The 24,249-nt window shown below is 36.9% G+C and overlaps 1 protein-coding gene across 2 annotated transcripts in view; it reads right to left on the reverse strand.

Annotated features, from left to right (window-relative positions):
- Window positions 1-24,249, reverse strand: part of TTN (titin) — a 270,598-nt gene that overhangs the window by 240,036 nt on the left and 6,313 nt on the right. For both annotated transcript variants that reach the window (XM_074338692.1, XM_019739278.2), the window contains exons 4-26: window positions 23,743-24,030; window positions 23,176-23,261; window positions 22,839-23,083; window positions 18,691-18,985; window positions 18,179-18,331; window positions 17,364-17,501; window positions 15,961-16,092; window positions 14,456-14,590; window positions 13,703-13,840; window positions 13,097-13,234; window positions 9,515-9,808; window positions 9,287-9,409; window positions 7,172-7,453; window positions 6,859-6,924; window positions 5,821-6,079; window positions 5,528-5,591; window positions 4,861-5,076; window positions 3,761-3,903; window positions 2,618-2,823; window positions 1,836-2,069; window positions 1,484-1,728; window positions 286-557; window positions 5-169 (exon numbers count right to left, since the gene is read on the reverse strand). In XM_074338692.1, the coding sequence (XP_074194793.1) occupies window positions 5-169; window positions 286-557; window positions 1,484-1,728; window positions 1,836-2,069; window positions 2,618-2,823; window positions 3,761-3,903; window positions 4,861-5,076; window positions 5,528-5,591; window positions 5,821-6,079; window positions 6,859-6,924; window positions 7,172-7,453; window positions 9,287-9,409; window positions 9,515-9,808; window positions 13,097-13,234; window positions 13,703-13,840; window positions 14,456-14,590; window positions 15,961-16,092; window positions 17,364-17,501; window positions 18,179-18,331; window positions 18,691-18,985; window positions 22,839-23,083; window positions 23,176-23,261; window positions 23,743-24,030 (4,317 nt within the window). The remainder of the gene's footprint in view (window positions 1-4; window positions 170-285; window positions 558-1,483; window positions 1,729-1,835; window positions 2,070-2,617; window positions 2,824-3,760; window positions 3,904-4,860; window positions 5,077-5,527; window positions 5,592-5,820; window positions 6,080-6,858; window positions 6,925-7,171; window positions 7,454-9,286; window positions 9,410-9,514; window positions 9,809-13,096; window positions 13,235-13,702; window positions 13,841-14,455; window positions 14,591-15,960; window positions 16,093-17,363; window positions 17,502-18,178; window positions 18,332-18,690; window positions 18,986-22,838; window positions 23,084-23,175; window positions 23,262-23,742; window positions 24,031-24,249) is intronic.

Here is a 24,249-nt window from a genome sequence, read left to right on the forward strand (position 1 = left end):
ATACCTTCCACAGTTAAAATCATTGAAACTGAAGATTTGCCTGCCCTGTTTTGGGCAACCACAGTCCATTCCCCAGAATCACTGGGTGATGCAGGGACAATAATCAGTGATTGGGTACCATCTTCTTTAATGACTACTTTATGGGTATAGTCATTGATAACTTGCTGGCCTGTCAAAAAAATAAGTGAAAAAAACGGATTATTAAAATAGTTTTTTTTTAATTGTTGGACACTCACATAAACTTATTTTGAGTTTAATGATTTGTGAGCAAAAACTTATACTTACCATCATGAAACCAGAAGGTCTCCGGCATAGGTCTACCCACAACCTTTAAGTCAAATCTGGCAGTTTGCCCTTCTAAACATTTGAAAGAAACAGGTTTTAACACAAAGACTGGCTTGTACAGTCTTTCAAGTTGTGCCTCATCTGTTTCCTCCAGCCTACGTCCAGGAGACATTCTTGCAGGGGACATTCGTGCAGGTGACATCCTTGCAGGAGACATCCGTGCAGGAGACATGCGTATAGGAGACCTGCTCACTGAACGTGGAGAGATGGATCTGAAACACAAAGGAAAACGGAACATTTTCATGAGGCATGGAGAAAAAACAGCAAAATAAACAAAGCTCTTTCTGTCTTGTTCATTAACGTTATTTTAGAATTTAGTTCTTGTGTGTTGTAGGAGGCACTTGAAACTCATTGGAATCCAAAATGGAATGTATTATTATTGCCCACAAAACTATATTTTTCCTATATCCTCAACCCAGTCAGTACTCATTTAATACAGCCAGGTATCAGGTACTCAGAATCTTGGAACAATCCTAATACTGTCTTTCTCTCACCACCTGGATTTATTTAGTCAACAAGCCTTTTTGATTCTACTATCAAAATATCTCAAGAAATGTTGGTAGGTTAAATAAGTCAATTAATAAATTTATGGAAAAAGAAAAACATTCTTTTTTATCCAACAGGAGGAAAAACGTAGAAATTATTTGGAAAACAAAACGAAAGAAAACAAAACCCTATCTACATTTTGCAGCCAGAATGGCTTGGATTGTATTTCAAGTGCTGGCACCACCACTTATGGGCTAGTTAAACTAAGGCAGTTTTCGTAGGATTGCAGAGACTCAGCGTCTCCACTTCCAAAATAGAAATAATAATCCCTACTTTGCAGGGTTGTTGTATAAATTGGGGCCAACAAATGTAAAATCAGGTGTTAGATAAACCTCACAGCCTTCATTATATCAGATATGATACTGGCAAAATGAAGAGTATGCTACACTAATGAAAATGCTTTGCTCATCTTCCACAGAGGCAAGAAATTCAGACTCTTGGTGATCATTAGTATTGCGAATGGAAGGTTTTTGATATCTCAGCCTTCAGTTTTGTTTCCTCCCACACACACAACAGCAATTGACTACTGGGATATTTGGTGTTTTAAACAATTTAAATACTAACCAACCCAAATTATTACTATGAGTCTTACCTGATTCTGCTCATTGGCTCTGGCGTGGGTATGTAAGTCGGAGCACCAAGTGGAGCAGCAGGTTCCACATACAATTTTCCAGAGCAAATTGCATTTCCTTTAATATTGCTGGCAAACGCAGTATAGATTCCCTCATCTTCTGGAAGAACAACAGGTATGCGCAGACTAGCTCTGCCATCTTGTAGAAAGTCCATTTGGTATCTCTCTCCATGTTTGATGCGCTTGCCGTCTTTGTACCATGCAATCTGCAAATAACATGCATATGTGAATGAAATTTAGGTAAAATAGTTATAGTGTAACTGATTTCTATCTTTATTGTGGCATGGAGGTAGAATAAATGTTTATATTTTACCTTGGGTAATGGATATCCAGACATCTTGCAATGAAAAGTAACACCCATCCCCTCAAGGATTCTATAATTCTTGATTCTTAAATCAAATCCTGCTTCAACAGCTTCAGATTCAGAAATATCAACTGCCATCTTTTCTTCACCATCTTCTTCAAGAAGTTCTTCTAATGTAGTCTTTATTATTCTGTATTCAATTTCTTTAATAAGCCTCTCTTCAAAGGAAGAAATATGGAATTCCTATGTAGTAAAAAAGATGACAGTTTGTTAAGAAGATATATCCTTACTGACAGAAATTCTTTAAAGATATTAGTTTCAGAGATAATGATTGATTAAGTATTTAACTGGGAGAAAAAGTTAGAAAGCTTTTTTGTTTGTTTTGTTTTTTTAATCTGCGTTACAGTCATCTTTGACAGTTTATACTGTGGTATCTCAGGTAAATGGTACTCTAAAAGTACAGGTTACACATATGGAATGTTTATCATTCATGTGAAGGGATACTGGCAGTAATGAACTTGGTCATGCTAATATTTTTTTTTCTGACTATATATAATCCCTATTTCTAAAGTCATATTTTGTTGGATATATGTAATCCCTATTTCTAAAGTTATATGTGCAACATGTCATGAAGATTAAGGAAAGTTGTCAGCAGTGGACCTGAATGTACTAATAGTGATCTAACCTGACTCCATCACTTGAAAATGAAAATATCAAACAAAAAAAGGGGCATTGTGGCAGGAAAGTATAATTTATAAAATGGTTTACTTGGTCATTATTGTTACACTCACCTGGTCTTCTACGAAAGTTCTGACCATCACAGTATCTTTGGCCATTTTCTTCCTAATTAAGGCCTGTTCTTTTTCATACTCTTTTTCATAATCAGAGTATACAAATCCAGGGGCTATTTCTCCAATTTTAGGTTCTTGAATAAATGCAGTCATTTGTGTCTGATAAAACATTTCTTGTTGGGACTTCATCAGTGCCTCATACTCAGCTAGGAGTTAAGAACATAATTTAATTTTTATTGTCCTTATGTAAAAGCCTTTATGCCTTACATTAGGGAAAGTTGATAACCAAAAACCTGATTTCCTAAATTTTACTATCAAAGTGCTCAATAAATATTTATTAGATTGAATTTCAAAACCAAACTTACACTAAAAATTCAAACCAACCACTACTATTGTAGAAAGATTTCATATTAACAGTTAATCTTTTGGGATCTATCCTAGAGATCTTCCTAATTTACTATGTAGCTTTTGGCAATTCATATACCTCCTGGTTCTTGAGTGCTTTATTTGCTAAATGGGGATAGTATCTTAACTTCTCCAAGGGGTGCTGTGCAGATCAAAGGAGACAGAGTGTGAAATGGTCCACTGTAAATATGAATAGCTAAGCAAAGATAATGGCAACCCACATATACATTTTGTTTGGCCTAAATGCTATTACTTTTTTTTTTTTTCAAATTACTTATGAATTTTTAAAATTGTGATTTCCAGCTCTTCCCTAAAATATCAAAAGCTCTAGCAACACTGAGCCTGGCAGCAACATATTGGAGATGGGGTACTACTGCCCCCTTGAGGCAGGGCACATACTCTGCAGTCAGCCATTGTCTTCCTCGCACTGACTGATACTAATCTGTCTGGATCTGGAAGGCAACTGGATTTAGAATCCCTGCATCTTCAAAGATATAATATGTACCAAATGAATGCACCAAATAGAAACTATTGCTAGAAACTTAGAAGCTTAGCACCAGCATGGCTTTTGAGTCCATGTGGTCTAAAACATTTTCTATTACAGCTAAGGCCAAGAAGGGAGGGTGAGGGAGAGAACCAAGGAACTGCAACAAGCTTTTCGACAAACACACAGCACTGCTACCTCCACATATTTTCATTCTTATAAGACTCATAGGAACCAGTCTGAGTTGCACTTACCTTCTTCAAGCAAGGAGGCAGACGCAGAGGTTTCCCCATGCTTATTACGAATAACAATAGTGTATTCTCCAGCGTCATCAGCAAAAGTCATTGAAATCACCAGTTTGCACTCACCAGTTTGTTTGTTGTAAATTACTTTGTACCTTTATGGAAATGAACAAACAAAAATTCAGTCATATATCACCTTAATGTGAGTAAAATAATCCTTATGTGGATCTGAGGTATAAAATTCAATGGTCTTAAACATATGGCTAAGCTCTACTATAGAATATAAGATTGCTGAAAATTGAGCAAAATACATGGACACAAGTAATGAGGGCCAAACAAGTTAAAAGTTTCATTTTAAGGAATATTCATATACTCAAATAATAGAATATAATACTACTAGAATCAGACACATGGAAATAAGGGGCTGCCACGTTCATGTTAGCAAACAGTCATTTCAAAACTTAGGTACTTTCTCTTTTTTCATTATTTTGTTCCTTTTTTTATTTGAAGATCAAATTGATAATTAAAAAAATGAATTCCTTTAAATATTTCAGGATTAAGCCTCTAGTACACTATATTTCTTATTACAATATAATAGTTACGTATTTAAATCACCAGGTTACCTTTTTTGTCTTAAGTGGCTGGAAATTCAAACCTAAGTTTTATATTCAATTGCAGCAAATTCATTAGCATAAATTTTCATGTATTACTGACTTTCTTCTTCATTACATGACCCTGATGCTTTTATCTTTTAGCAACTTAATTATTATTTATTTTTGTTGAAAATTGTCTCAAATTATTTCTGGAAGAATATGTGTGGGTGTGTGCAGGTAAAAACACCTGTAAAAATACACATTTTCTCTATTTTTGTAGCACTATAAATGAATCAAACTAGAATATAAAGGAATATATCTTCCATCCACTTTTTTCATATAGTTTTGTTTCTCAGTAATACTTTGTACAAGAATTTGAAAATACCTCAAAACAAACTATGAAGGCTCCATAATGAAAGAGCCTACATTTGGGGACTATGGGGTAAGTATATTCTACTTCTCTCTAGGCTTCATATACATATTACACAAATCACAAAGAATTAGATCATTCAGCCATACCTGTATCCAGTGGTTAGAGGAACACCGGATTTTTTCCAGTAGACATGGGGCTTTGGGTTGCCCCCAATCTGGCATTCAAACACAATGCTCGCACCTTCCACCAGTCTCTGGGCCACTGGTTTTACAATGAAGAAAGGAGCGGCAGGTTCTCCTGGCTCTGCTCGTTCCTCTGTGATGCTTGCATCAGTCATTACCACATCTCTTGACTCCATAAAGCTGGAAAAAGAATTTCCTTCATATTAGCTTCTGGATTGCAATTGGTCAACACTAAAGTGACTTAAAAATCAATACTGTACTGTTGACTCCTGAACAAAGTAGGGGTTAGGGGCACTGACCCCACACAGTCGAAAGAAAATCCACATTATAACTTTGACTCTAAAGTCGGCTCTTTACGTCCGCAGGTTTCACAGCTGCAGATTCAACCAACTGCGGATTGAAAACAGTATTTTCAATCCACAGTTGGCAATCTGCAGCTGTGAATATGAAAATGCTGTTTTCTATCCCTGGTTGGTTGAATCTGCAGAGGCAAGATCGGTGAGTGTGAAAAACTGACTGTATTTATTGAAAACAAACAAACAAACAAAGTGTAAGTGGATCCACAAAGTTCAGACCTGTGTTGTTCAAGGGTCAACTAGAACGAATACTAATTAGCAAAATAATGTTTTACCGTTTCTCTTCTGTGGTAACTTTCTCAGTCATGGTTGTGGTTTCCTTTTCAAACTCTTCCGACACTGGAAGAAGAAAGAAGTTTCTCCTTTAAAGTCAGACATTTATCCCATTTTGGTAGTGACCCTTGCTTAGCATGACAGTTAAATTGACCCCATAATCTAACCCACAATCCCAAAAGGTGACACAATTACAAGGTGCACAAAAACCATATTGTGGAAAGAAGTGTCGGCTGAGAGTGATGAATGAGAGTGATGGCATGTGTGGAAGGACGGTGGGAGAGTGGCCACTAACCCTGCACAGCTAGATAGCAGGACGTGCTGACAGTCCCAGCCTCATTCACAGCACTGCAGGTAAATCGTCCACTGTCTTCTGCAAAAGCTTCACGAATCATAAGACGAGCAATTCCACTCTGGAAGGTTATCTGGAAATCAATGGAACTTTCTATTTGGTAGTCTTCCCTGTACCATGTCACTTTTGGGGATGGGTATCCAGAGATGTGGCACTCCAAGGTGACAGATTCACCTTCTATGACAGTCACATTTTTTAAGCCCTGAAGAGAAAAGAAAAAGGATATAGTATTGGTATGTGTGCGTATTCATTTATTATTTCCATATGTTATAGAAAATGTGGGGGTATGAACTTGGACATTCTAATTGCCATTAAATGTGTTTGTGTTTTTTTTTTGTGTGTGTGTGTGTGTGTTTTGTGTTTTTTGTGTTTTTTTTTATGATCAGGACTCTAGAGATACTAGTAAAGAGACTCCTTTGGAAATCGGAATATCCCCAAGTTGAAATAAAAGCACGGCATTTCCAAGTTGGTATGGTAGAACTGTATTAATATCATATAATGGGGCAGCTCTGTACCATCTGTGAGTCTTACATATTCTTCACAAAGCTTGAAGGCTCAGCAGCAAATGCCATCTCCTTAAGAAAGCTTTCCATGCTACCCCCAAATGGAAGTAACCACTTTCCTCTGGATGTTCCCTCTACTGAGGTGCTTATTACATTCTATATCTTATCTTGCTTGTTTATGTACATTTTCTCTGATAATAAGGCAAAGATTTCAGAGGGCTGAATTTGACTTTATGTATCTCCATATGTTTTTAATAATGCCATCCACAAAATAGAAACTCACTAAATCTGTTGACTACATGACTGATGGTTGCCACACAGAATTCCCCTTTTCATTGCCAAGTAGTGTGTGGTCTTAAAATGAGTATTTGTAAACTCACTAATGCCATTTTCCAGTTTGAGAAACTGATCGTTGCACATGTTAAAATTATTTGACCAGATAAGCATATCATCCAACACAATCAACTTCTTCACTCACCGAGACCAAAGTTGGTGGAGTAACAGGGATTTCAACAGGTGCAGGTACTCTTGCTGTTTCTGTTACCTATGATTTTTACAAAGGATGTTACAAAAGACCCAGAAAATGAGAGGCAATGTCATAAACTCAGCACATGCAAAATTATATAATAATTTGAAGAAAAAAGCTCTGACACACTAAAATTAACTTTGAGCATAGTAAAGGAGACAGAGGCAAGACACCTGGCTGACTATTTCTGTAGTATAAACTGTGAACTACCCGGCCCTCATTAACAGGGATGGATCAAGAAACAACGTGCAGTCCAGCGACCAACCTTGGTTTCACGCCCGTGAAGTACTTCGAAGCGCTCTTCACGGACTGCACCACCAGAGATGCTCAGCCCCACTTCCTTTTTCACTTCAATGCCAGCTTGACTCTTGTAAGTCTCCTGGGTGTCAGTGAAGGGGAACTGGGGTGAGGGTGTGGGTTCTGCTCTCACTCTAGTCTCAACAGGCTTCACAGTGGGTGCCTTCACTGATTTGGTGATTTTCTGAGCAGAAGATGAGGCTGACAACTCTTTTTGTAATGTGGCAATAGCACTACCGGCTATTGATGCCTAAATGGAAACAGAGTCAGAAAATAAAGTCACTTAACTGTCATCCAAGTCATGCTTTAGAAGTGCTTCTCCACTATCATTCCTGTGGTGAGTTAGAACCTGTTTTCTATAGGGTCCGTTTCTTTTTTTTAATGTTCTCTTTATCACTCATAGAGTTAGTGGAAAGTCAGAGATAAGCCTGTTATGAAGCTCATCATCATTCCTGCCACTTTGTAAAATATACTGAAAATATCTTTCTTAAAGAGTTATATTGAAAACTTTACATTCTTATTATAAAGGGACGGAGAGTCTTCCCAAGCTCAGTCCTGAATTTTCACTTATCCCAGTGAATGCTGCATTTGAAAATACTACCGTGAAAAATTCAAAATTAAGAAACTATTAAAATACTTAATAAATTCCTAAGAACTATTTAAAATAGCACATTTAGGTTTCAGCCACAAATCTGTTTGAAAGGTGAAAATGGAGACATTCAGAAAAACAATTTAAAGACTTTCTTACTGTTTGTATTCTGTTGCTGATTATTTGGTTTCAATGGTAATTTGGGACTATCCCAAATATAGATATTAAATGTGCCTTATAATTCTTTGAAGGCATACAAGATTTGGATTCTAGGGGCCGACCCGGTGGCTCAGGCGGTTAGAGCTCCATGCTCCTAACTCCAAAGGCTGCCGGTTTGATTCCTACATGGGCCAGTGGGCTCTCAACCACAAGGTTGCCAGTTCAATTACTCGAGTCCTGCAAGGGATGGTGGGCAGCATCCCCTGCAACTAAAATTGAACACGGCTCCTTGAGCTGAGCTGCCGTTGAGCTCCTGGATGGCTCAGTTGGTAGGAGTGCGTCCTCTCAACCACAAGGCTGCAGGTTTGACTCCCACAAGGGATGGTGGGCTGTGCCCCCTGCAACTAGCAACGGCAACTGGACCTGGAGCTGAGCTGCACCCTCCACAACTAAGACTGAAAGGACAACAACTTAAAGCTGAACGGCACCCTCCACAACTCAGATTGAAAGGACAACAACTTGACTTGGAAAAAAGTCCTGGAAGTGCACACTGTTCCCCAATAAAGTCTTGTTCCCCTTCTCCAATAAAATCTTTTAAAAAAAAAGATTTGAATTCTATCTCTTAGATGTGTATAATAGGAACAAAAGTGATGAATATTGAGGGTTATAATGTGCTGTCAACTTGCTAAGGTTTTTACGTGTATTACCTTGCCCCTGACGACAGAGCTAATAAGGGGCAGAGCTAGGATGCAAATTCAGGGCTGTTTGACTCTACAATCCAACCCAACCAACACAAAATACCATCTTTCCATCTTGCTATATTGAGTATATAAATACCGGGTGTGTCACAAAAATGTATACACATGACTTGTATTCATCTTTTGTTATCAGTATATATTGAGTATTACACTTTTAATAGTTTTTTCCTTTCTTACAATGTGTATACATTTTTTTGGCACCCTCTGTATATGATTTCTCAATGTCTGTCTTTATCATTGATATGTATTCTTGGTTAAGTTGCTTTGAAATGTCTCATAGCATAAGGAAAAGTAAACTGTGTAATATACATCTTTTATAAAATATGAAACAGAGAGAAGCATGCATGAATTTGTGTCTCCTCAGAGGTGTACAATAATGAACTGCCTGCCACCTTAGGCTCACCCTGCAGGGCAAGTTTCAGAAACCAAACTTAGGGGTTCTCAGTACACTATGAATGCTAACAGACGTAACCCAAATGAGGCCACACTGGCCTATATCAAAGACACTCTACATCACACATTAGATACTTATTGTTTTGAGCAAAACATTTCTTTGTCAGGCTCTTTAACTTCTTACCTCGTATCCATGTTCTGTCTTAGGAACCGCAATTTTTGAAACAGTAAAGTGAGGGCTTGCTGTGCGGGGGCGTTTATCCACATGGACTAATCTTTCAGTTGTTACATCTGTAGTTTTCTTGATCTGCATTGAAATGAAACTCAGTGATACCACTCTTCACCAGATGACCAGAGCAGTTAAGCTTGCTTTCCCACAGACAAGGTGAAGTGACAGCGGGTGCAGACTCACCTGTGATGATATATGCATTCCCATTTGATCAGTAGTTGTGATATGAGTCTCAGAAGGCGCTTGGATCACTCTAGGCTTGACTGCTTTAGAGACAACTTGGGGTTCCGAGGCTGGACGTGAGGGTTGCTCAGCTACCCTTGTGGCGGAAACATGCTCCTTATATCCATACTCTAAAGTGGTCTGCTGAGCGTGTGATTCTTCAAGATGCCCGGGTTCTCTGGGTTCTCGGACACGGGCTTGATCTACTGCAGCAACAACTGTTGCTACAGCTTCCGCCTTTTTCCCAACGCCCACCTGGAGACAAGGTTTGCAGAATTAATACATAGTAATGTCAAAGTGAGGCTGGTACACCTCCTCCTAGGATAGACATCAAGAACAGACAAATCCCTAAAGGCATGATAGTCAGGTGGCACCTATAATATCTAGCTGTGTTAATGTCTGCAGAAGTGTAACTCATAAATGAATTTAGGAACTTAATATTTGTTGATTATTATAATGTGTGGACATCTAGTTAGATACACTCTGTATATACCTGCTTATTTAGAGTACACATTAAATCACACATACACGACTTAGGATAACACAATATGTATACAAACTAGTAAGGAGATTTTGAGTTTTTCTAGGGTTAAGTCTGAGGCACTTGGGAAATCAGAACTTTGGGGCTGGTTATCTTCATTAATTATTTTTATTATCTTCGATCAATCGTTTAGTCTCATGTGGACACAATAACAGCAATAATAAAAGTGTACTCAAATACAGTCATAGACCCTTCCAGAAAAATCAGTTGCTGCAAAGTTATACGGTTGCATGCAAACCTGAGATAACATGAAAGCTCATGAACACACAGTGAGGCATATTGATTTACTTAGGATTCCCTAGGGATAAGAATTTTTTAATATATTTAAAAAATCTCTCAAAACACATGAATTGAAGATCTTGTGATTAGAATGAAATATGTTATCTTTTTTGGATTCAAGAGAATAAACTTTCACAGCAAAGTTCGATTTACTTTCATTATTACTGGGAGTTAAAAGGAAGAAGGAACAGCAATGTTTTCTCATTTCCATGAACTTGATTAATAGAAATGGGAACACAGTTTGCAAAGGAATTGCTCTTTTAAAGAAGCAAACTAGCTGATGGGGCTTATATGTTATGATTCTAGGCAACACCTGGAAAGAACATACTGCAAAAATCACATCACCACAGGCCTCAGTGCTCTTTAAAAGTAACACTGGAATATTTTATTCATGTCCAGTTTTTTTTTCTACTGCTGTGAAGAGAATTTAGAGTGTATCTGAAATGTTTTTCAAGTATGCTACCTGTATATCTGCTAAAATTATTATCAGAACCATTTAAGATTAAAAAAAAAAAAAAAGAGGGATTTTTGAGATGGAATTGGGCCTTTAGTGATCACGGGCTTTCTCCAGTGCTTCCTTCTGAGAAGCTACAATATAATTAATGTGCCTTGAAGAATTATAAATGCCATCTTCAGATTGCATTTTAGAAGAAACTATAAAATATATGTGAGGCTTAGGTGAATTAAGCTTGTTCACCTGTTTATTTGTTTCTTGTCTTTTTAACCATATGGGCTATCAGTTTATTTTAGTTTTATAGATGTTTTAAAATGTTAACATATTGAACAGATAATACATATGATATAATGTATATATATTATATCATTATATACTACATAATACATTATAGAATATGTATTATCTTATATGTTATGTGTACATATGTATATATTTACATGCATATATTTACATGTAATGTGTATATATTATTACATGTACATGTAGTCTACCAGCTACGAGTTAGTCAGGTTAAGTTTTAGTTTTACTTTAACAACGAGAAACTTAGGCTCAAAGAAATTGTAATTTGCCAACTGAAATGTATAGATCTTGCTCTTAATTTAAAACTTACACAAGAAAAAGTTTAATTACAGTAAAATATTTTAAATTGGGGAAGCATCTAAATATTTTCCCCTGAGTTAATGTATGTCAAATCTGTATACATATGTCGTTTGGTGGACAACTAAAAATGTGTACTCTATGCTGGAAGCCGCTTTTACTTCTTCATGGACCCCAACATCCCTCGTAGTTTTGGAACCTAGCTAAGCAAGAAGAATAATTGGACAAGGAGACCCCAACTCATACCAGTTAAATGCTGAGACTTAATTTAGGAGACACAAAGAAAAGTGTTGTTTAATCTGGATTTTCACTACTAGAAATGCTAACTGTTCCACTGGAGAAACTGGGCTGAATCTGTCTCTAATGTTTTGCTGGCCAGTTAAGCAGGTAAATGGAACATGAAGAGCACAATGACTCATGATGGATGGAAGGTTATGAGAGCTGATGATGATGAAATGGGATGAAACAAGGCTTTCACCTCCACAGCATCAGTTTTCATCTCCTCACGAATAAGTTGTATCTGTTCTTGCTTAATAGCAAATCCTTCTCTAGTCCTGGTCAGTGTGGCTGGTTCAGTAGATTTTGCAGTGGTAACTATTACTTTGGGTACAGACATTTTTGCAGCTTCCACTCTTAGCTAATTTTTAACAACAAAAATAAGATAGTCAAATTTATATGGTCCAGAACAAACCAAAGTTTAAATATAATCACTCATGAAGTATGCTACATATTAGAATTCTGTCCTCTATGAGACTTCTGAAAGGCTGATATGCCATTCAATATTGACTTGGGTAAATATTTTAAAAGATGATCTCAAATCATGTCTTAGGAAAAAAACAAAACCCAAAATGTAGAAATAGAAAACAACACTGGGAAATACAGACAGGACTCCACCATGATGCTAAAGAAATTGAAAAACTTTAGTTGCTAATTTCCAAAAAACTGTATTAGCAATAAAGAATAAAATTAGGTAAACAGCCCATTTGGGATAAATGACAGTCATGGGAAATAAGTTAATTCATGGAAATTTCATAGCTACAAACAACCTTTTCATGGCTTATGTGTATTTATTCTGGTTGGTTAATTCCTTCCATCAATTTTAATATTTATCTTGTTTCGTTTTAGTGGAAACTACTGCAGCAGGCACTATCATTTTTTCAGCTTTTTTTTTTCCTCATCTGATATTTACGGGGGGAAGGGGGAGCGGGGAAGATAATGTTTCACATGAAGAAAATTATGGGGAATTTCCTGAAATAAGTCCACACTCTACAATGTAATATACTGAATTCATGACCCCCTCAAAACATACATCTTTTTGACAGTAAGATTCATCATTTACACATATATTTATGTTCATGGAATATATTAAAATTAGCCTGCATGCAATTTCAATCATCATTTTCTGGAGAATTTCTAAATGTTAATAATAAAAAATGGAAAATAATAGTAAAGAGATCAGTGAGGAAAGGATTATGTAGTGATATTAACAATAATAAATAATTTGACTTTTTGCTTTCCAATTGTTTAATCATCTAAAAAATAAATTAGGTTAATAGTGTCTTATACATAAGAAATTCCAAGATTTGGTATTAATGTATTATGGTAGGATTTCACATGAGATTTGGTATTAATGTATTATAATAGGGGACTTCACACTTAGAATAGTCACCTTTCCATGAGAAACTTGAATTTGTTCTTGTCTAGCAGCCATTCCTTCTCTAGTTCTCAATATTGTTTCTTGTTCTTTGGCTTTAGCAGTGGCAACTGCTATTGTAGACAAGGCAGTTTTCTCAGCTTCCCTCCTCATCTGATTATTACAGTAAAATCAAGTTTTAAATTGTACATGGCTTCAGACACACATGGTATGACCCATCCCCCCTCCTAGTGAGGATGCAAGATGATGTTATTGAGGGTTCACTACACAAGAGAAGTTAACTTTTACTTGGCAATGTTTGCTCACACTGACTAGGAGTCACAAAACTCAGAAATGTTAACTCCAGATGATTCCACTTATTGCCTTTCAAAATCAGGCTAAATATGCTAATCTTCATGCAAAGAATAATGGTGAATAAAATGAATTATAAATGTTACAGATGGATGAAAATCAAATGTGCAGATAAAATTAATGGTAAGCAGTCACACATTTACCATTTTGTTTTAGTTTGGGATTCAAAAAGGAAAATACAGATTAATAATTCATACCACATCATAGTTAATGATTTACTAGAAATCAGTTTCAAGATGAACTTTTCCCATCTCAAATATCTGTATTCACCTTTTCCTGAGTTATTTGAACTTGCTCTCTTTTGGTAGTGATGCCTTCTCTACTTCTTGATACTAAATCTTGTTCTTTGACTTTGGGTGTGGCAACTATGACTTTAGGTACCACTGTTTTCCTAGTTTCTTTCCTTATCTGGTCATATGACAAAAAAAAAAAAAAAATGAGAAAATGGTCATTACATTTCATACAGCCTATAATAAAAGAAACTTAGGTCAAAACTGAGAAAGGAAGCAGAATTTCTTCCTAGTTAAGGACATTTTAATCACACTTTAGTATATCACTTGAGTTGCTTTGATCATCCATACTGCTTCATTAGTAAAAATTTTTTTTTTTTTAAATCAAGTGTAAAAGGGAAAAAAATGTGATTAGCAATAAAAGAACAAAGGATGCATTTTTCTTTCTCTCACTATTCTTTTTATAATCTATAGGAAATCCAATAGAGCCATAAATAACACATACTTTTGCATTTTATCAATTGACTTGCACACTGGAGTCTACTTCGATAGGAAGACATTATAGGGAAATACAATATCACATTAGTAACAATCAAAAGAAAGTCTGAAGGTTAGGAATGAAAAGTGGCAGTGAAAGCTAGATAGGTGGCAAAAAGCTCACAAGAGGTTTTGAAGTTTTTCTATTTGAGTTATAAGGAAAGGTGAAAGAGTGATGATTAACATGAGGAAAATATAGGTGGCTTGCAAGTGAAATGATACACGAGTGAATTTCACACCAGCAGTAAGTCATCACCTTTTCATGAGTTATGTGTATTTGATCGTGTGTGGCAATTTCTTCTTGAGCTCCCAGAATTGTTTCTAGTGTTGTGGGCTTTGCAGTGGCAACTACCACCATGGATGCAGCAGTTGTCTCAGCTTTCTGTGTTATCTGATTTTCAGAGTAAAATAAAGACTTGAGTTTCAAAAGACACAAAAGAAATGGAAAGATATCCTTGTAACATTCAGGAGAATACAGAACCCTTAGCGGTGAGAGAGAAAATATCACATTTCCATTTTAAAAGTCCACACTTGAATTTAATACAGAGACTTTTGTTTTCCTAAGGAATGGGCTTCTTTATTCTCCCCTGCTCCTTAGCGAACTGTCCTAGAACTGAAAAGGTCTCAGCTTTGAGACATGTTGACATGTTATGGAACCCAGTGAGTGGCCACGGGCAAGTGGCTGGGAAACTATACCAGTCAGGCTGAACTTGCCAGCATTGCAATGGCAACAGGGATTTCTATGCCTTTGATTACACCACATGGGCTTCTTGTGCATTCAAAGTCTCTGACTCACTATAAGGAGAGGGAAATTCATCTGGCAGCCATTGGCCAGCCTATTAAGTACAGAGGGTGCCAAAAAAATGTATACACATTTTAAGAAAGAAAAACTGTACTAAAATTGTAATACTCAATATACTGATAACAAAAGACGAATACAAGTCACACTTGATTTCTGCAATTACAAGAAGTGCTCAAAGTGGTTAGCATCAGCGTTCAAACACTTCTGATTACGGCAAACTACTGCTTGAACAACGTTGACCATCTCCTACAATGTGTATGTATATTTTTGGCACCCCCAGTATACAGTGTTCTCAACTGGATCTTTTTTAAAAAGTAGTTCTAGAGTCATCAAAGAGTGTGAGATCAAGAGAGGTGAGCACAGGAGCTACCCCTACCCCCCAACATGAAAGAATTCAAAATATATGCTTCTTTTCTGGCACTCTAAGGTTTGATTTCACACATGAGACAGAAGTGAATTTTAGTGAATTCACTTCTAGCACAGGAGCAGAAAACACTTTTAGGTCCCAGTTTATCAACCAGTAATTAAGATAGTTTCTTGAAGAAGTACTGGTCTTCCCTGATGTTCAATATTTCCTCACTTTCCCTGGCTATTTAGTTGGAGGGTTCATGACTGGTGTGCATGTGTGCACACATATGTTTTACAACTATGTAGTTCGTGTGTTATAACCTAAGTGACTGAGGGCTCAGGCTGTGTGAAAAATGTGACTATATCAGTGGGTAACTAGACTGGGGTAAGAGCTAGTTTCCATTTAAGTATGTTCTAGAAATGTCCTGGAAAATTGCACAATGAGTACAGAATTGCTGTCATGAAAGAGTTTCAATACTAGCCGTAGAGAAACAACAAAAAGAACATACACAAAAGACTCCTCCATTTAGAGTTTTTGATTATAGGGTACATGCAGCTGGATGGAACGTATATGTCAACAAACTACATGGTATTTACAAAATTGAACTTACTGTTTCTTGAGTTATTTGTTTTTGTTCTTGTTTTGTAGTAATTTCTCCAGAAATTCGAGTTTCTTGTTCTTTGGCTTTAGTTGTGGAAATTACTACTTTTGGTACAAATGCTTTTTCAGTTTCTTTTCTTATCTGAAATCAATGATAAAAAGAAAAGCTTATTGCCTCCTGATCTCTAATGGAAGTGACATAATTTTTATTAAATATAACAAAATAGGAATTTCAAGAAAAAGTAAAATTCTTTTTCTGGAGGTATTACTAAATAAAACAAATTATTTCATTTTTATTAATATGACCAGCTATTTTTCTGTTTATACCATAACTTAGGGGGGGGAAAAGTTGGATTCAATATTGTTTGCTTGGAGAGTTACTATCTTCTTTGAAAAGATGTATAATTTTTATAAATGGATATATAGCAGTATTATTCCATGCCACTTCTGTCAACTAAAGATAAGCATAGGATATCAAAATGGAAAGCCTTAGAAACAATTTTGTCTGAGCCTTTTATTTTATAAATGAGAAATCAAATATGGACAATTTGCAATCTGCCTTTATACGAAATTTTGCTTTGAAAATTTTCCTAAATATTGTCATGATTTGAAATATCAAGACATACTTTTCTAAAATTGAGATCTTATGAGGAGAAAATTTTTGTGCATAACCCAGGCAAAAGGTTTTCCAAATCCTTAACCCCCTGAAGGATACTGTATTGGATCTGGACTCCAAAGATATGTATGTTGGGGTGTCAGGAGAGGGGATGTCTTCCCCATTTGCCTCTTTGCCAATCTCAAACATCATCACTAAAATTCAGGATCTCAGAGTTGAAAGAAACTTGGGAGTTTATCTCCTCAAACCACCCAACTGACAATTGTCTCCACTGGCCAACAGCCCTACCAATTGGCCTTATCTAATCTGTCCCTGAATTCCTCCCATCATGGGGCTGTCCTTTTCACTTTTTCTGGTCACTTGACCTAAGAAGTTCTTGCTGTCCATTCCACTTCAAATCCATATTTAGGTGTTCTCCCAAAGACTCGGAAAGCAGTTATTAAGCAATGTGTGTTCAGGGTTCTTTCCCACATTTTCCTGTTCGTACCTTAGCATCTATTTCTCCTCCCTGGCTTTTACCTCCTTCACTGTCAAATATTTAGGTAGTGCATCCCTAGAATATAGATGAAACCCCTCTTCCTACTCCCCATTTGTGTTCACAGAGATCCTTTTGTTGACATGAGGGAAACATGCTGTAAACTCTAAGGCACTCTGATATCCAGTACCTAGGAATACACAGATTCAATCTGTGATAACAATCTTGTTGTCCGAGAAACAACACCCTTCACAGTAAACATTATTATATGTGTTGACACAGGTAATAGCAACAATAACTTCACATCCAAAAACATTCTCACCTGTTCATGAGTTACGTGCACCTGCTCTTGTTTTGTTGTAATTACTTCTCTGGTTCTTGATTTCAATTCTTGTTCCTTGGCTTTTTCGGCAGCCACTACTACCTTAGTTACAGCAGTCTTCTCTGCCTCCTTTCTCACCTGATTTTCATAGGGGAAAGGGAGGAAATACTTTAACGCAGCTTTTCTAAAAAGTTACAAATGATAAATCAGGATAAAGACATAAATGTCACACAAGAGGGGATAAGGAGGAAAGCTAGAATGATTTTCAACTGCAACAGAAAATCTATTCAAACATGAGGTGGGAAATTATCCTAGATTTATAACACTTTTCAGCCATGAATCAAATGTCACGTTTATTTTGAGGAACGTAAAAGCAAAGGTCTTTGGGGGAGCTCAGAAAAAAGTAATGTCTGCCTGAAATAATGGTTTCCATGCCTGGCTCTTAAAGTGCCTGAGCTCTCAATCGACTGGTCTGGAAGCACCTCTCTGAACGCACACATACCTGCCTAGTTTAGCTGACTTTCTGAGCCACCTTTTGCCTGTCTTGACCCAGGAGTGCTTTGGCACTTTGTACCCCTTGTCTGACCTCCTGTATTGACTTTCTGATAGCTTGCCTGCCTACCTGCCTGACACAGACCAGTACTTATGGTATTTATATCTTGAACACCTTTGGTATCTCAGACCCCTTTTTTTTCTCCGAAAGTCCTAAAAGTCTGGGCCACAGTAGGCTCAATGCTGTCCTCAAAATGATTGGAGCATTGGCTTGTCATGGCATCTCGGCACACAAAGCTCAGTGCGGACGGCCTAACACATACCTGGTCTGGAGCAGGTTGGACGTGCACAGCAGTCGTGGTTGTCCTCTGAGCAGTCTGCTCTACAGCGCTGGTAACTGGTTCTCTCACTCTGGCCATGTCAACAGCAGCAACAACAGTCGCAACAGCTGCACTTTTGTCAGTTTCTTGTTTCACCTGCATTAGACATGACCACATCCATCACTTTTTAAAATGACATGCCCAGAAGAAAATACAAAAGCACGGCAGAAATTGAGCTACATAGAGTTAAATACACACATACAGACGGGTTTCTCACTGCTAGGAGAGGTATGGATCATTAAAAACCTATATTTTCTGAAAAACCTCACAGTTAGGGCTTTTGTCCAAATTAAAAATGCCTTTACAAAGCACAGCCCCAATTTGTTTTTCAGTTTCTGTTAGATTCTTATGTTCATATGCACAACCTAGACAGACTGAGTTTCATGACAGGATCCTGGTTGGAGAAACGAGAATGTGAAAGGAAGAAACATGAAATAAAACAGCTCTGACAATACCTCTGTAGCACCAGTAGCCACAGCCCCTGCCGCGAACGCAGCTCCACTGGTGGTCATTTGCTCCTGGACCCCATATCTCCCTTCCCATCTCTCTTCTGTCCTGATCTGAGTAGAGCTCGTCATCATAGCTTCTCTCATCTCAGCCTCAGATGAGGCCATGTAGCCCTCTTGCTTCCAAGGGGGAGGCACTTCCGGGCCTAGGGCCATGGTGGATGGCTGAGTCTTACGCATGAGTGATGGAGACTTAACAGATCTGATGGGGGACGTGGAGATCCTCCCAGCTGGAGACACGGGCCTGAAAATCAAACAGCAGAGGTCAAGAACCCAAGTCAAGGAACTCCTCTCTGGGCCATCAGATTTGAATAACAGGAGAAAAGTCTGGACATGTTTAACTTAACACAGTTTTAAAATGGGTGACTCAATAACCTATTCAGAGGCAAATAATGCCCTTGAAAGTAATTTGTTTTAAATCTCAGTAAGCCTTACTCTTACCTGCTGGAACTCGAGAATCAGCCTTAGTTCTAAGCTAAAGAATTTTGTGCTTGCCTCACTGTCTCACATTTTAAAAAGTCAAGACAGCAGAAGGTGCTTCCTTGAAATACAGCCAAAGAAAGGCCATGGCAAATATAATAATCACAACTCTAAATTTCTCTGTACTCCCAATTCTCAGGGGTGGTATCAAATACGTATGGAACAAAGAAAGGTTTCTGTAATCAAAATGCATGTGCAACTCTAGGCTAAACAAGTTAAACCTTTGTTATTTCCCTGTAGGACTTCCCAGAGCCTTCACCATGCTTTTATGCCTTGTGAATCTCCAGGATAGGAGATGCTTTCTCAAAACTTTTTGGGGTGTAGGCTGTGGGAAGTTTTCATTTTGGAAACTGCTATTCTAATCAATGTGTTGTGGATTGCTCTTTTAAGTTTTCTCTATATTTATTTATCTTCATCCTCGTTATATTGTACCCTGGACTTCTTTTAAATATCCTTATAATTATGGTGGCCTAATTTGAAACCAAAGAAAGCTATGACTTTTTTTAATTAAATCGATAAAGTGGCTTCTTCCAAAATAGTTTTTATTACTTCTTATGTGTGTCCAAAGTTCAATAGCATCAGTTGAAGAATCTGGGTGCTAAACCCTGGCATATATAGACAAAACGACAGTTGCTGAGCGATAGCAACAATTCTAGGGGGTGGTCAACTATTTTAAGATAGTTTTTCATAATTTAATTCTTAGTCAATAAGGTGTATTGCATTTTCCCCTCTAGGTGGCAGTATTGCCTTATCATTGCATTTAACTACTGCATATTGTTTACCAAAGTATTCTGGCACTACTTATACTGATCATAAGTGAAAAAATTATTCTAATTAAGGCTCAAGGTACAGTTGATATCTGCTCTAAATTATAGGGTAACCTAACATCAGTACAATATTAACCAGTTTCATGAAGAAGTGTTTAATCATTTTCTTGAAGAAGGTTTTTTTGGTGAAAATCAATTTACATTTTATAAATGAAGTTGTAATCAACTAAAGGAAGATCCAGGGGACTGCATCTCTATTTTGAAAGTGACTGCCTTAGAAATAGGACAAAGACCAGTTTAGACTAATGTAAGGACTACATCAATTGAAGAAAAGCAAAGTGACATGTACTTCCAAGTTGTAACCTGTGTCTTACTCTTGCTGTACCTAGTAAAGTGGGTTTAATTCAAAAAGAGTTAAAGACATGATTAGCATGACTTGAGTGATTAGCAGCAGGTTGCTAGCCCATAACTGTGAAAATCAATGTAATTTGCGTCATTATAGAAAAGCGCTTATTTCTGCTCTTACAATAAAAAATAATCACCTGGTCACAGCTAGATACAATGCACCTTATTCAATGAAATACATTTGCCTTACTCTACAACAAAAATCAAGATTAAACCATGAGACATTTTAAGAAGCAGTCTGTCTTGGGTAATAATTATTTTCTCTACAAATTGATATTTTCTTAATTATTTTAAAGAAAATTTTGGTGGCCAAGTAATTGGGATTGTTATTAATGAACTCTCAAAACTGCTAAGACAGTCAAAATGCTCCAACGAATCAGGGAAGCTCTGTAATTCTAAATGACTCTTAAGCTTAAATTCAAAATATGGTGAGGTTGTTATCTCCCCCAGAAATCACATTTGCCTGTCTTGTGATTTCATGGTGTGCAAACTGGGGTTAGCCTGAGTCAGAACACTTTTTATATTTGTTAGCTAGATATATATTTTTTAAATGAGCTCTGTGTTCAAGCCTTCATATTAGTGTTTGTCAACACCTTTAATGTTTAAAGTGTAAAATACAATAAAGATTGGAAAATATCTAGCATATTTTTAAAAAATATATTTATTGGACATTTACATTGTTTCTTGTGTAAAATGTTTGTCTTTATTTTTTTTTTTTCCATTTGTGCTGCTTGTTTCTTCCTTTAAAATTAATTTGTGGAAATTTTTCGATACCTTTGGCATATTAGCTCTTTGTCAGTCATAATGCTGCAAACATTTCTCCCAGATATACTGTTTACATTTTCCTTTTTTATGGGATCTTACCTAGCATCAATATGTATAGTTATGCAGGTTATACTCTGTTTCTAAGCTTGTACTGTTTACACTGTTGCCATTGTATAATTGTTATAACACTTTTATGACAGAGGCAATGAAATATCTTGAGAAAGAGCCACCTTTGAAATGTTTTCAGAAATGCCTGTTTGGTTTAGCTATGACCTTGCTGTTGTCATACGTAAACTTTTATTTTTATATAGTTGAATCTGTAGATCTATTTTTAAAAGCTCTCCTCCACAAATGCATTCCCAATTTTTTTCTCATTGTTTTGGTTTTTATTTTTTTAATTTAGCTCTCAGTCAAGCTGAGGTTTATTTTGTAAATGGTGTGAGGTAGAGGTTAATATTTGTTTTCTTCCAAATGGATAGCTAGCTAATTGGTCCAGCATTCTTCATAAAGTAAAATATCCTTTTCCCCACTGAACTTAAAGTCACTGATTTTAAAAAATTGAATTTCCTGGGTACTTGAATTTATTTCTGGACTCCCTGTTCTGTTCCTCTGATGTATTTTCTATTCATTTACCAATACCATACTGTTTTGATTATATTAACTTCACAGTAAGTTTGAATATTTTTTGTCAACTATCTGCTTATTACTCTTCTTTTAAAATTTTTCTTGGCAGGGGAACTTTCTCTATGTTTTAAAATTTCTTTTATATTGATCAAGAAACACTTTTCTGTTTGCTCCAAACTTTGCACATTTTTCAGTTCATCACATTAAAAACTACAGCATGTTAAGCAAAATGCCAAAGTTTCAAATTTGCTATAGATAATTTACACTTGATTCTATAATTTCTGAGTGCTGATGATACATGCTCACTTTCTAAAATACCTCCAAATGAACTAAGCATAGAAACCCATTTTATTTTTTAGGTAAAATAACATAAGCATATGCAAAATATTTAGAAGGTTTTACTTATTATCAGAGCATAAGAACATTGGTATAATTATTTTATATTTGCAAGGTACTTTCAATTAATTATCGCATTGAATCCTCACAACGCACCATGAGATCATTCTTGTTATGATTCTCTTTAATTTACAAATGACACAACTAAGACCTTAAATAAATTATTTAAGTTTTTGCTTCAGTCACCTATATATACAACTAGGGATAACAATTCTGAGAGGTTGCTATGAATATTTAATAAGATAATGTACATAGAGTGCCAATCAAATGTCCACTAAAAAAGTGGTCAATATATATTAGCAACTATTTAATTATTATAATTATTTTCCTAAATCCCATTGGTAGCAAGCGATCAGGCTAACTGAATGTAGTGCTTCCAACCGGTTCGGTGCTATTCTCATTTCACTGTGCTTTTTCTTGGCCCTTAAAGCAGATATTTATTAAATGGTATGCAAATAAGTATTCACAATTAGAGTTTATGAAGTTCTCCAATTTACCTGTGGACTGTGAGGATTTGTGAAAATCATATTCAGTACCTTTTTGGTTTACCTCCTTTATCATATGCTACATTTTTTATTGCTTCCTTCTATTTCTCTTCTTATTGGATGAAACATAATTTAAAAAATACATAACGACCTGATGTCTTTTCAAAGGCTTTACCTGACAGGAGATGGGGTCGGGGCCCGAACATGTCTGACCGGGGAAGGGGAGTGTCTTATTGGCGATGGGGACTGCTGTCGAGTCAATTGTGCTTTGGCAGCAATGGATGGTGGTGTGGGAGACCTCGACTTCGGCTTGGGAGGTATCCTGGGAGGTGTCTTATGTGGCAGCTGTTGCCCAGTGGCACCATCTATGACCATCTCAACTGTTGCAATTGACCTGGCATCAAAGTGGGCTTCAATCTTCTGTAAAAAGATAAAAACAAAGCCCACGTTGAGGAGGAAGTCGGTGAAACAGCAACCTGAAAGGCTGGAAAACCGACAGTATAGAAAAATACCTTTTCAATTCGGGTTTGTCTTGTTTCTGAAATTTGAGCAGTCGAAATAATTGTCTTTGTCTTTTTAGCGGGTACTACTTCTTCACCTGTAGGAATGAAAGATAAATATTTAGGAGGACAAAGGATGCCTCATTTTTAAAGGGATTGTGTTAGTTATGACTACAAAGTCAATCAGATTTTCTAGGTGTCCCAATAGAGGAAAATGTAGAAAGTTTGTATGAATATAAATTATGTTTAAAAATAGAAAATGTTCATTATTAGATAAGAATTTACTTAGAACCATTTTTTAAAAATTCTATTATTTGCCAATAACTTGAAAACATAGATGGCAATCAAAATAGTTTCCAATTTCTAATGGGGGTAATAACCACAGATTGCTTCAGTAATTCTGAGCTCCTGCCTAGAATTTCAGAGACATTTCTTTTTAAGGGTGTTGACAAGCCAGCTTTGATTTCCGCTCACAGCATCTCCAGGCCTCAGAGAGCAGTCCACGGTACCCCGGCCTCACTTTGTCCTAAAATCAGCGCTCTCCCTTTCTCCCTGTTCCTCAGCCTCCATTATTAGTACCTTGAACCAGTAATTCGGCAGTTGAAGTAGCTCTTCCAACGCTATTGGTAGCATTTACTGAATAGGTCCCGGAGTCTTCGGGGTATGCTTCCGCAATCAGTAAGCTGTAGAGGTCGCCTTCTTGGGAAATTTGAAAATCAAGGGAGCTCTGAATTTCAGCTCCATCCCGGTAGAACTTCACCACAGGTGTAGGGATTCCCGTCACTTTCACTTGGAATCGCACTTGGCTTCCTTGTCTCACGGTCATGCTTTGCAGTCGTTGAGCGAAGTTGGGTGGTGCTGTCTCCGCTGCAGGGGGGGAGGGGACGGGGAGAGAGAAGAAAATCAGGACTGCCAGCCAGGGCGCTCCCTACAGGCTATTTTTAAACAATCACAGCTCTGATTGCAAAGCCAGGTGATGACTTGCTGAACCAAGCATCCTTGACTGTCCTTGAGCCCAGCTCATCCAGCAGGTGACAGCAAGAATGGAGCCAAGAGACGACAGAAGGCAATCCTGCCACCATATTC

This window comes from Rhinolophus sinicus, linkage group LG01 (assembly GCF_036562045.2).
Source record: "Rhinolophus sinicus isolate RSC01 linkage group LG01, ASM3656204v1, whole genome shotgun sequence".
In the NCBI taxonomy this organism is placed as follows: Eukaryota; Metazoa; Chordata; class Mammalia; order Chiroptera; family Rhinolophidae; genus Rhinolophus; species Rhinolophus sinicus.